The sequence below is a fragment of the Urocitellus parryii genome, chromosome 1, assembly GCF_045843805.1.
Source record: "Urocitellus parryii isolate mUroPar1 chromosome 1, mUroPar1.hap1, whole genome shotgun sequence".
NCBI classification, from domain to species: Eukaryota; Metazoa; Chordata; class Mammalia; order Rodentia; family Sciuridae; genus Urocitellus; species Urocitellus parryii.
This window is the reverse complement of record NC_135531.1, coordinates 283,893,710-283,906,475: the sequence shown is the minus strand read 5'-3', so window position 1 is coordinate 283,906,475 and position 12,766 is coordinate 283,893,710. Positions and strand designations below refer to the sequence as shown.

At 59.5% G+C, this 12,766-nt stretch overlaps 1 protein-coding gene across 2 annotated transcripts; it reads right to left on the bottom strand.

Annotated features, from left to right (window-relative positions):
- Positions 1 to 8,769, bottom strand: Bok (BCL2 family apoptosis regulator BOK). 2 transcript variants are annotated; one of them, XR_003300136.2, is made up of 6 exons: positions 8,595 to 8,769; positions 7,843 to 8,094; positions 5,682 to 5,810; positions 1,953 to 2,116; positions 658 to 906; positions 1 to 573 (listed from the first exon to the last, which is right to left on the bottom strand). XR_003300136.2 is itself a non-coding variant. In XM_026381993.2 (5 exons), exons 2-5 carry the CDS (start codon positions 8,063 to 8,065, stop codon positions 781 to 783), a joined length of 642 nt encoding a protein of 213 aa, XP_026237778.1. In that variant the 5' UTR covers positions 8,066 to 8,094; positions 8,595 to 8,769; the 3' UTR covers positions 1 to 780. The 2 variants fall into 2 exon arrangements, 1 of the variants encoding a protein (XP_026237778.1); XM_026381993.2 differs by having other exon boundaries at positions 1 to 906.
- Positions 8,770 to 12,766: the final 3,997 nt, after the last annotated feature.

Genomic DNA, 12,766 nt, shown 5'->3' with positions numbered 1-12,766 from the left:
CCTGGGGCTGCTTGCTGCAGGGCCCTCTCTGCCAGGCAGGCAGGCTCCAGCTCCTGGCCTGGGGACAGGCTGTTAGCCAGTGGAGCTGCCAGGTGGGGACAGGAGCCAGAGAGGAAGGGCACTGAGTGCAGCCTCCCAGGCCCCACTCAGCAGGGCTGGGCTGCTGGGGCTACAGGACCCCGCCTGGGCCAGCCTGGACTCCAGGGCACTCCACGGGGCTGGGCTTCCTGGTGTCCAGGTTCTCTGGGAGCCGGATGAGGGGGACACAAGGAAAGCCGGGCACACAATCGTCCTCCACCGAGGTGAAGCTCCGGGGGTCCCACTTGCCCACAGGATCACAGGTCCACCGCGGTCAGGACACTGGCCTGGAACCTACATGAGTATTCCACCGCGGTCAGGGCACTTCCCCCTTCTAGAAATGGGCACGGCCACCAGCCTGGGAGCCTTAGGCTGTTGACAGCTGGTCCAAGCGCTCAGTCCTCCCACTTCAGCAGGCAGAGACTCCTCAGATGGACTGTGCAGGGCCCGCAGCCCCCGAGGACCACAGCCAGCTGGTATCTGGGATGGCCCTTCCTGAGGCAGGGGCATCAGGGAGCAGGTGCTGCAGGGTCCCCCAGCAGGGCCACAGCTGCACCGAAGGCCGCCCTCTCCACTTACCCCTCCAGGGACCTGGGTCTGCAGAGGGATGGGGCTCAGAGAGGAGAGAGGCTTCCCAGGTGTGGCTGGCCTCCAGGGATGGACCCAGGGGGCCAAGCCACAGCTCCTGTCCAGATGGGCAGCTCATCTCTCCGGCAGCAGCATGAAAAAGGCAGCCTTCAGGAAGCGGCCAAAACTGCAGAGCGCAGCCACCAGCCAGTGTGCACGGAGGCCAGGGTCCGTGCTGACCACGCACCTGAGGACATCAGTCTGTGAGGGAAGAGGGTACTGTCAGAGCAGAGCCCGGCCTTGCCAGCCCAGCACAAGCTTCAGCAGCACCCACCCACAAAGCCAGCACACTGTGAACCGCAGGCTGCCTGGGGCAGGAAGGCGGTGATGGGGCTGGACTGCGGGCACCTGAGGAGCTGGGCAGCAGGAGGGAGGAGCTCAGGGTGGGGAAGGAGACAAGCCACCTCCACCAGGGCTCCCAAACACCCTCCTGCTTGCCAGCTGCCCCAAAGGAGTCTCCAACAGCCTGGCGTCCAGGGCCACTGGACAGCTTCAGACCTGCCCTGGGAATGGGAGCAGAGGCTGAGTTTTGCAGAAGCGGAGACGCCCTGGGAGGTCTGGAGGATGGTGCGTGACTAGTCCTCACCCTCCCTGTCCTTTCTATTGCAAAGGAAAGGAAGGCTCCTCAGCTGACTCTGGCCACAGTGCTGCTCAGTGGACTCTCTGCTGGGCACAGGGTGCCTGCCAGGGTTTGCAGAGAAGACAACAGGAGGGGTCAGCAGCTTTGGTGTCTCTGCTGGGAATGCCAGAGCCAGGGGTCATTCTGGGAGTACACCCTCCCCGCAGCCCAGCCTCCAGTTGGGACCACAGTCCCAGCTGATCCTTAACTCAACCTCAGGAGACCTTGACTCAGAGGCTCCATGCCGAGGTCCAGCAGTACCCATGGTCTGCCCAGGCCCAGGTGGCCAGTCGAGTGTGGAGATAGTGGAGGTCTGACACCCACCCCTCTAGGCCTTGTGACCCTCCTCTCGTGGGGGGAGGCTAGGCTCTGAGGAGGTGAGGGTGCTCTGGGCAGGACCAGGATCTACCCTCTGAGGGGCCAGAGTCCTACCTCTCCCAAGTCATCTAGGGACAGCAGGTCTTCAGCTGGGGCGGGGCAAGATTGGACTGGAGAGGGTGGCAGGGTCCAGGCAGCAGAAGAAAGCCCAGAGCCTGCCCCAGAGCGCTTTCCACTCCCTTACCCTGCGTCAGGGACCCAGCTCGCCATAACCCCACCAGCTCCCACAGCCCCGCACCCAGGGGCTCACCCATCCACCACGCCGCCTCAGCCAGGCTGCCAGGGTCTTGCGCACAAACTCCCCCAGGCAGTCCACCAGGGCGTGGACCATGGCGGGCTGGGCCTGCCGCACACAGTCCACAGCCAGTCCTGCAGCCACTGCGTACAGGGATACCACTTTGCCCCACGTGATGCCTGCAGAGAGAGAGTCACTGGTGAGTGGCTGGTCAGTGGAAGGTACCCAGAAGCCAGGTGGCTCCCACAGGCCCGCACCCCAGTGGCACTTGGCCGGCTGATAGCCTGGTGCGAGCCTGGCCACCGTCTCCCCTGGGTCAGTCCCGCCCACCCTGAGGGCAGACAAGGTTGCCAGCCTCCTGCACACCTGCACTGGCCCAGGAGGAAACCTGTCCAGCCTCATGGACAGAGGAGGCCTCAGGGAGGCAGCTCCCCACAGGGTCCAGCAGCCTTGGGGCTGGACGAAGAAAGCAGCCAGGACTCCCAGGGCACATTCATCCCTCTGCAGCTGGACAGCACCGTTGTCCATTTTATGAAGAAGCCAAGGCCCATGGAAAGAGCTTTCCCTGGACCCCTAACCCACGGAGCAGCAGAACTGAGCTGTGGCCGCCTCGAGGAAGACAGACCAATGACCCTGGGGGAAAGTACTCTCAAGCCACGTGTTAGATGCCTTCCTGAATATATAAAGTGAGTTCATAAATCAGGGAGAAAAGGAGAGCTTCCAAGACAAGGACAGGGCTGAGCAGAGGGTGTGAGGCCCTGGGTTCCACCCCAGCACAGAGAAGAGCAAAGTGAACACAGTGAGGGTCTCAAAACAACAAGTGGAAGAAGCCAGACGCGCAGCGTGCACACTGGGCAAGACCACCGTGCGCCACCACCGTGCGCCACGTCCAGAACAGACGGGCAGCGACCACGCGGACCCGTGGCTTGGGCGCAGGGGACGGTGGTGGGTCACTACGCTGAAGTACCAAATTACAACTTCAGCCGGGGACGCTGCCACACTCATCCCACTTCAACAGGAAGAAAGAGTCTTCTGAGCACTGAGCACAGACCAGGGACCACCCTGTGTGAAACCCTTTCATCCTATCAGACAAACTCAAGTCTCAAGCCTGGCTGAGATGGCCCCATTGGCCAGCTGCTACCAGGACAGTGCACATGGTCAGCCCTGGTCCTCCATGGCTGAGCTCCCTCCCCAGGACTCTGCTCGAGGTCAGCAGGGCAACAGGGCCTCCTGACCATGCCCAGGCAGGTCTCTAGACCCACTGCCCCCTGCCCGTGGTGCCTGCCCCCTGCCTGCAGCAGGCACTAGTAGAGGGAAAAGGCAGAGTGTTCTGTGGGGCCTGATGTGCAGAGAACAGCATGCTTCATGGGTGGCCACAATCCCACAGCTGGAGCCCACAGGGGCCAGCAGGAGGGGTGTCCAGGGCTGGTCTGGTAGCTCTGCTTGCCTGGGTCTCCTGTTCTCTTTCATTAAGACATCATTCCATTACCATAATCGTTCAGACATGGAGAATTACATTCTATACATTCCCACAGTTCACAACTATCTAATTTCAGGCCATTCCCATGTGCCCTGACCCATGGCTACTCCTAACCTACTTCCACCTCTGTGCTCAGCAGGATGCCAGCAGGGTGCTCGGGGTCCTGGTGCAGGGCCCTTGTCCCTCCTGTCCATGACTGAATGGTGTCCATATCTGTTTGTCAACAGAGGGACCCGTGGGCTGTTCCCACCTCTGTGCACGTTTCCACGTCTTGGGCATCTGCCTAGAGTTGCCAGGTTACACAGAAACTCCACATTGTCAGGCTGTTCCCAATGTGCCCACACCACCTCTCCAGGTTACCTGCAGCTGCAGGCCAAGCCGTCCTGGTGGAACGGGATGCCTAATGGCTCATGTGCCTGCTGGTCTTTGTGTGTGCACATCTGGATGGAGTGGAGCCCAGGACTTGGAGCACTGGGCTGTCTCTGCCCAAGGCACACCCCAGCCCTGTGCTGGCCACTGGACATCGTGCTTTTCTTCACATGCATGCACAGATACACATAGCTCTAGGGACTGGGCCCCATCCCCAGTCTTCTTCACTCTGTTCTGAGCAGGGCCTCAGTGAGCTGCCCAGGCTGGCTTGGCACTCACAGTCTGCCTGCTTCTGCCTCCCAGTGGCTGAGATGGGCTCGAGGTGTGCCCACCACACCCAGTTCCTCTGCTGATCTTTCAGGTGGGATGCCTTGTTGGTAATGATTTCTCAGGGTTCCCTTGTTTTCCGGTCTTCTGTGGTAAGATAGCTCACCACTGAAATGAGCACGGGGCAGGGGCTGTGCTCAGCAGTAGAGCACTTGCCTGGCAGGGGCGAGACCCTGGATTCGATCCTCAGCACCACATAAAAATAAACAAGTAAAATAAAGGTATTGTGTCCCACTACAACTAAAAATTAAATATCAAAAAAAGAAAAAGAAAGGAGCAGCGTGAACACAAAGCCCCGGGAGAGCAGAGGAATGGCCTCAGTGGTCGCTGCTGCCCCAGAACCGGGCTCTCCTGCCACCTGGGGTTGGAGACCAGGAGAAGCTCCACAGAGCCACCCCAGGGGGCCCCAGCAGAGGAGGCCAGGGTGGCAGCGTCCCGGCAGGGATGAGCCTGACGGGCTGCATTCGCAGCAGGAAAGCAGCCAGCGTGCCAGGCAGAGTGGGCACGCCACAGGCAGAGGGCTGAGAGGGCCCAGCCAGCAGGCTGAGGGCCCAGAGCCCCTGGGACCAGGAGGCTGGGGTTAGTGTGACAGCCAGCCACAAGCTGGTCTGAGGAGTGTCCTCAGAGCCATCTGGCCACTGGAGAGGCAGACAAAGCCCTAATTCTCCCAGGCTCAGAGAGATCAAGAAAGAGCTGCAGGTCACACAGTCCACATGGGGCTAAGGACACTGTCACCAGGGGCCTGAAGCGATGGGTTGAAGGGGCAGCTGGCCTAGGCTTCCCCGGGACCCTAAGAGGCAGCAGACCCCGGGGGAGGAAGTCAGTGCTACGGGACCCTCCCCTCCACCCCAGGCTCGCCCAGGACCTCCCAGACCCGCCTGTGCTCTGCTGCTTTCTGGTTCAGGCTGAGGGCCAAGATGGGCTCCACCTCCCCAGGCGCTCCTGGGCTCACACCCACCACCATCAGGGCCCAGCTCCATGGCAGACACCAGCAGGCCCGCGCCACACTTGAAAAATCAGGCCGTGGCTCGTAAACCAGTCTGCTGAAGGCTGGAGACAGACCCGGGAGGCCACCCACAGGGCACCCCCTGGAGGGCAGCCCCAGGGTGGAGTGGGGTGAGGGTGCCACCAGCCCAGGACGCCTGTGCCCCAGGCTTCCTCCTGGGGCTCAGCCCACCCCAACATTTCCTACTGGAGGCCAGGATGCTCCCTCTTGGACACTCCCCTTGGGCCCAGCACCTCACTATGAAAAGTCCAAGCCCGGCGGTGGGCACCCGGCCCCTCCAGCCCACAGCCGGCTCTGCAGCCCCAGGACAGGTGGCCCAGCAGTCCTGCAGAGCAGGCCACAGTTGGACCACAGTTGCCTGAGAGGCCCAGGCCAGCTGCCCAAGGGCCAGCAGCTCTCAGAACCACTAGAGACCACAAAAGCCAGCAACATCTGAGCTGGTCTGTTCCCAGATTCAGACAACCCCAGCAGCAAGGCGGTACTGTGAGCACCACAAGGCTGCCTCCTGGGGTCCCACAGCCACTGGACCCACCCTGAGGTCCCCTGGGGTGGACATGCCTACCTGCAGAGAAGATGTGGCCTGCCACAGCCAGGAAAGCATCTGTCACCACGGGCTCCGACTGCACGGAGAGGTGCAGCTGGCCGGCCACATTGCGGTACACACTGGGCCGGATCTGCTCCAGCTCATCCCCTGCATGGGCACACAAGAGGTCAGGCACCCTGACTTTGCCTGACTCTCCAACCCCAGGGAAACAGGCCATGGAGGTGCTGTGGGTGCCTCTGACCGGCCAGGCCCTGAGGCCAAGCTGCTGGGCCAGTGGGGTGGGAATCCTGCCCAGCGTGGGTGGTGTCTGCCTGGTGACTCACTGGCAGGCAAGCAGCCGGGCTGCTCAGGCAGGTGGCCAGAGCCCAAACTGGGGAGGGGCTGGGCAGGGAGACCCCAACAGGTGGGCGCCTCACATGGGGTCCTAGCTCAGGCCCCAGAACCACCTGGTGGTGGCTCTGGTGAAGGACCTGGAGAGACCAAGCCATGGCTGGGGGGCTACCAGCACCACCCACTCTCCCTTGGGCTCCCAGTACCAAACGGGTGTGTCCTGTGGCACCCAGTCAGCCCAGCCCTGTTGGGGGAAATGCCTCCCACAGGTCCTGCCTGCCTTGTTGGCGGCAGGCCCTGGGAGGTGAGGTGGAAGCACTGGGAAGATCAAGGTTCTGGGAACCCCACACAGCCCTGGGTCGGGTGTCCCAGCCAAAGCCAACAGGGTGCTGCTGACTATCCAGTCAGCCAATGAGAGCCTCGGGGACATCCCTGGGGCCAGCTGTGCTCCATCCAGTTAATTAAGATCTGGAACCAGAGCAGAACCCAGAGGCCAGCCAGAGGGTGGGGACATGGCATGGAAATTCCCAAGGCTGGCCTGGCTGTTCCCAAACACAGACCTTGGGGGCCTCTGGGGACAAGCCCCAGGGATCGATGTGGGACAAAGCCAGGCTGGGGACAGGCTGGGGGTCAGCAGACAGTGCCAGGCTGTGGAAGCATTCACCCTGAATAGCTGAGATAGCAGACAGTAACAAGAACACCTTGGAGTTCAAACTGCCTCCCTCCAGGGTCCCCTTTGGCTGGGGACATGGCAGAGCTGGGCAGTGGAAAGGGCCTGTGCTTGCTGAGAGGCCCAGGCCCAAGGCCTGTGGGGGGAAAGCAGGAATGAGGGAACAGAGGGAGACAGCAGGTCAGGGCCAGGCAGGATGTCTTCCCAGCCGTCCCAGAGGGCTGGCAGGCTCTGGGGAGGACAAGGAATGTCCTGGAGTGACCCTCAGCCCAGCTGGAAGAGGCAGCAGAAGTGGGTGTCACAGGACTCCACAGCCAGATTGTCCCCAAGCCCCTGCACGCTGCTGCCTCTGCACACCTGAGATGTGGCCCTCTTTCCCTTCCCAGATGGGATCCACCCTCCTGGAAGCTCAGTGCTGGTCCCCACATCATCTGACCCTCTACCCTGCACACTTCTGGGCAGGCCAGATCTACACAGTCCTGCTCCTTGACCCAGACACACCAGTGTTAGCCCAGGGAGCTGGGGATCCCCCTGTCCCCAGTGACCCGGCTCTCCTCACACCCACTCAGGCTCCTCCCCTGGCCCAGCGTCTGGCTGGGGCACGGTGGACAGCCCAGGGCAAGAGTCTGCCTGTGTCTCCCTTCTGGGTGCAGACCCTGGGCGGCCTGTGCCCCAGAAACAAGTGCTGGAAACTTTCGCAGCAGCCGGCCTCCTCCAACCTCCAGATCAAGGGAGAAGCTCAGCGGGTGTCCGGATTTCAGCCAGCAACCAAAAGACCTATTTTCCAAAACAAACATCGGACACGTGGTCCCACAAAGGATTTTTGAGCCCTGCTGAGTACAAGGGTCACTCTGAAGCTCAGACACTAAAACATTCTTTCTGGAGCTTTCTATGGTTTATGGCGAGAATGACTGAAGTCAAGCCAGCGAAGGGCTAGGGGTGGGGGCTGTGCCGGCGGTGCAAGCTGGTCATCCCGAGACAGCGGGCCAGGCACAAGGGGGCACCCGGGCAAGCCCCCTCTCTGTCCCGGAGGAACGGAGGCCCAGGGGTGTAAGGAACTGGCGCCGTCGTCCGACAGGCGTGCCAGCGCCGGCTCAGCCAGACCCCAGACTCGGCGGGCCCGCCCAGTCGGCCGGGTCTGGAGTGACAGCCGGGACCGCCCGCAGGGCCCGCACTCACCCAGGCGCAGCAGCACGGCGCACACCTCGGCCAGGCGGCCGCCGGGGGCCGGCGCCGCGCGCTCCGGCGCGCTCCAGGCGAGGCCGGCGCGCAGAAGCCGCGCGTGCACGTACTCCCGGCCTAGCGCCTTGGCCTGGGCCACCAGCTCCTTGTCGGTGGGCGAGCGGTCAAAGGCGTCCATGATCTCGGCGGCGAAGACCGAGGAGCGCCGTAGCACCTCCATGACCGGCACGCGGGCGGGGGCCGCCGCACCTGTGGGCAGACAGCGCTCAGCCGGGCTCACTGGCTGGCCGCGGGGAGGCCGGGCCCGCGCTCTGGCGCGCGGCAGAGCGCGGGACACTGCGGTCCCCACCGCGTGCGTCCGGGCCGCGTCGGCGAGGCGAGCCGGGGCGCACCGGGAGGCCGGGTTGGGCGCGGTCCTCAGGAGGGGCCGCGGCCAGCTGCCGGCACCCTGGCGTTTTTGTGCCCCGATCTTGAAAAACACGATGTTATACGCTTTGGGATTCCAAACTGAATTACAGTTTTACAGTTCCCTCGGCAGCCGGGGACCGCGCCACCGCGGGGAAACAGCCAACTCCCTGGGGCCGCAGTGCTCCAGCTCCGAGACGAGCGGGCGGGCGGGGACGCGGCGCAGGCGGCCCAGCCGGCTCGGAACGCGCGCCGTCCAGCCGGGACCCGCTGGCCTGCAGGCTCCGGGGCCGCCGCCTCCGCACCCCGCGTCCCCGCGGCCAGGCACCGGGGCGCCGGCTCACCTCTCCCGCTGCATGTCGCGGGCGCGTAGGCTTCAGGCTGTGCTCCGCGCCTCCTCCGCCGGCCTCCGGCCTGCCATTCGCGCCCTCCAGCGTGCGCCCGGACCGACGCGCAGGGTCCCGCCGCTTCCCGCGCGCTGGGGGTTCTGGTCCCAGCCCGGCAGCGCGGAACGCACCGCGCGACGCCCGCCTGCGAGAGGCGAGGCTGGGGCTGGCCTTCTAAGGAGAAGGCAACCCCCGGGGGCGGAGCCCGGAGCCGCGGCCCCAGCGCCCCAGCCTCCCGGCTTAAGGAGGCACAGCGAGTCCCGGGAGGCGCTGGCACGCGGGGGCCGGGCGGGCTGGGTGGGTGCACCGGAACTCGTGTCCGAGGACTGCGTCGGACACTTAGATTTTTATTGTAGCAAAGACACCTCGCACTGGGTTGGCTTTTAACGAACAGGAGTTCTTCTTAATGAAGTCCAGTCCTTCAATCAATGTTTTCTTTTGCGGTTCGCCGCTTTTATTACAGTGTTCTCTGTTTCCTGTTAGAAGCTTAAATGACTTGGGGTACACAGATGTGCGAGGGATCACAAGTTCTTGTAAATGGCGTGGCAGGAGGTCGGAGATCTATTTCGCCCTTTTGGATTTCCAAGTAACCCAGCATCACTTATTGAAAGCATCATATGTAAGGGTCTGTTCTATCCCACTCACCTATTTCTTTATCTTTGGACCAATCTCACACAGTTTGAGCAATAGAGTTAACCAATTTGATCTAATTCATGTATAGAACACTTGAGTCAGCAACTGTAAAATGCATATCCTTTCCATGTGCATATAGGGCATTTACCAAAATAGACCATATCTTGGGTCATAGACAAGTGACAGCGAATTTCAAAGAATTGAAATCCTATAGTGTGTCCTCTCTGAATTAAAGCTAAATTACAGGAAAACTAGGAAGTCACTAATTGCTTGGAAGTGAAATGCCATACTTGTAAATAATCAGGGGTCAAATAATCGAGATGGAAGTTGTAAAATATGTTCAAGTGAACAGAAGCAAAATATCACACATCCTTTAAGTGCTAAAGTGGTACTTTAGCTGTAGAGAAAAAGTTGAAAATTAGTGCTTCAAGCTCCAACTCGAAAAGCTACAAAAAGAATGACAAACTCAAAGATGAAATAAGAGCTGAAAGTAAAGAAAAAGCAGAAAACAATAACAAAGACTTTTCTAAAAAAAATCTGAGAAATTCATCAAAGTTGAAAGTTGGTTCTTTGATGAGATCAATATAATTGATAGGAAAGATTGAGTAAAAGAAAACACAATCCCACTCTCAGGAGTGAAAAAAGAACATCATTATACATGCTGCAGGCACGGAAAGGGTCAGAAGAAGAGGGCGTGAACAACTTGATGTTGAACATTCTAGATGAACACAACATACAAAACTGACATTAGAAGAGGCTGAACACCTGGAGAGTCCTATATCATTAAATAAATTCAGTGCATGATTTGAAATCTTCTCAAAATGACAATTTTAGTTTTAGATTGTTTCATTGAGGAATTACTCTAAATAGTTGAAGAAATATCTTTGGTTTTACACAAACCTGTCCAAAATACAGAAAATGAGGATATATTTCCCACAATCATTTTGTGAGGACAATCTTACAGTCCAAAACTACTGAGCACACTGTGAAACACTAAGAGGCCTGTGGACCACCTGCTGTGGCATCTGTTGAACAGAGAAAACAAAACCTAACTCATGTGGTCTCTGATGAATCACTGATTTATGTAAAAAATCATCCTGCAGTAAGTGCTTGTTATCTGTCTTTGCACCAAAGCCACTGCACTATAAAATGAAAGAGTAAATTTGAATGAAAAAAGTTTTTTCCCCAGTTCTGGGGATTTAAAATGTATTGAGACCTTTTTATTTTTATTTTATTTTATTTATTTTTAGATAGGGTCTCACTAAGTTGTCCAGGTGACCTCAAAATTGCTACCCCCATCTCAGATTACCCAATCAGTGGGATTACAGGTTTGTGCCCCTACCCCAGCTTAATGAACTCTTTAATGCAGAGTTGAACACAGAAGGCCTTGAATTTCTGAAGAGCACTCAGGATTGTGATTTCCTGTAGTCTATACATACAAGCTCAGGGAAGGAAAGAGACTGATCCTGGGAATGGCTGCAGGCCTGGCCACAGCCAGACTGTGTGCCTGGGTGTGTGACCCCTGGGAAGGGCAGTTCTGACCTGAGTGTGGTCACTCACACCCACTCCCTGCCTCCTGCAGGCAGCTCCACGCCCCATTCACAGCCTCAGTTTTCTCCCATGCAAAATGGACTCATGTGCTCTGCTTCCTGTTTCCTGGGCTCTGGCATAGCCACTGAATCATGGGGCACAGCCCCTCTACTCCAGGAGCTGGAGAAACCACGTTAGCACCAAGCCCCAACATGTCCCCTACAGAATACTGACTGGAACAGGAATTAAAAATGACCCAGGTGGGGTGGAGCCAATGTGACCACAAACCCTGTCCAGACCTCTAAAAGGCCAGCGTGTGCTGCTGTGAGGGTCTCCCAGTCCTGGGAACCTAGAGGTGGCTGGTCTGATCCACCCAGTTGCACCCCAGCCGCCAACTCCCCAAGACAGTTTTGACTTCTCTTTCCTCCACTCAGCCTGGTCTTGGAATCCATGCTCTCCGTTCTTGTCCTGCCTCTGATGGCTCTGTCTGCCTGGGGTTGACCCAGGTTGGAACTCAGTCCCTGGTTGGTGATGAGCCTTCTGAGTGCCACGCGAGCCCAAACCGGCTAGGGCACTGGGAGGTTTGTTGATCTGTGTGACTGAGACTTCCAGCGAGGTCTGCTGGTTTCAGGCATGGCTAAATCCAGGAGTCTGTCCATCTGTGGATCTGTGTTCTGCTTTGATGAATTTCTCTTCATGTAGACTGCCCAGGAGCCACTGCAGGATGACTTCCACAGATCCCGGCCTACACACCATCATTTCAGTCTAACAGTGAAAAAACACCAGTCTTTCCACCAGTAGTTTCTGCGAGGGGTGAGGATATCCTGGGGCGGGGCAGGGGGCAGTTTCTGTGTCACATCCTTCTCTGACCCAGCTGTGGTTGGGGGCAGGAAGTGTCCAGCTGCCAGACCTGGGTCACATCTGGCCCTGGACCGGGACAGGGGCTGTCAATTCCACCCGGACTCCTGTGGGAAGTGGCAGAATTTCCACAAAATCCCTAACCCCAACCCTAACCCTGAGTCATGGATCTTGTGTGGGGAGCAGAGGGGTCCATAGCCCAGTGCCTCCCGCCTTCAGTGACCCAGATCCAGCCTGCGTCCCCAGTCTCCACCCTGCTGGCCCCTGTGACTTGTGTTTGCTGTACACAGGGGCACTTGCCTTCCTGCTCAGGCCTGGGCACAGTTGGGGGCAGAGGGAGGGTCAGGCGACTGTGGCTCTGTGTAGCCTTCCCCATGGCGGGCAGTGGGTGCCCCAGCAGCAGGGTGCTTCCTCTCTGTGGCCACCTGACCAGGCCAGCAGTAGATCCCAGCAGCTCCAGGGCACTGTCAGCCATTTTCTTTGCCTGATGGGCTTGGGGCCAGTCTGAGGCTGGGTTCCTACTTTGGGGTGGGCAGTGGGGTCTGCTGGGGTCTTCTCCCTGCACTGGTGATTTCCGCCCCCGCCGGGAGCCCCTTCCCGGGGCCAAGCCTACTGCTCTGGCCAACAGAGAGGGGAGCTGCGGGGGCTGGCATCAGTCCCAGGGAACAGGGGACACAGAGCCCTTGGACTCTGGGGAGCTGCCTCACCAGGACTGGGCTTTCCACCTCCCCTGATGGCCATCTGAGAGCTCCTTCACCTGAACGAGGCAGCTGAGCCAGCAGCCAGCATGCCCCTCCCTCTGGGGAGCAGCCTGCACATGCTCTGGGCTTGGCGGACACCCAGCAGGGCCAGGCCCGCCTTGAGGCCCGTCCAGCGGGATGGGCGGGCCCACAAAGTCGCTGCAGGTCTGGTCCTCGCCGGGATGGGCATGCTCAGAGCCTGCAGGAGCAGGCAGCCTCCTCTGCAGCTGATGGCCAGGAGCCCACTGTAACAGGCAGCTGTGCCCAGCAGGGTCACAGGAGAGGCCTGAGGGAGATGGGAAGGAGACCACCCTGGAGTGGGCAGGGCCCGGCCTGGCCCCACTGCTCGGGTGCCCCACAGCCACACTG

Bases quoted from the DNA above. Each gene is read 5' to 3' on its own strand.
- Bok (XM_026381993.2), bottom strand. From the start codon at position 8,065: ATGGAGGTGCTACGGCGCTCCTCGGTCTTCGCCGCCGAGATCATGGAC. The intron at 5,811-7,842 runs GTGAGTGCGGGC...GTGCCCATGCAG, and splicing joins CGCCGTGCTGCTGCGCCTGG to GGGATGAGCTGGAGCAGATC. The intron at 907-1,952 runs GTGAGCCCCTGG...CTTCCCTCACAG, and splicing joins TGAGGCGGCGTGGTGGATGG to ACTGATGTCCTCAGGTGCGT.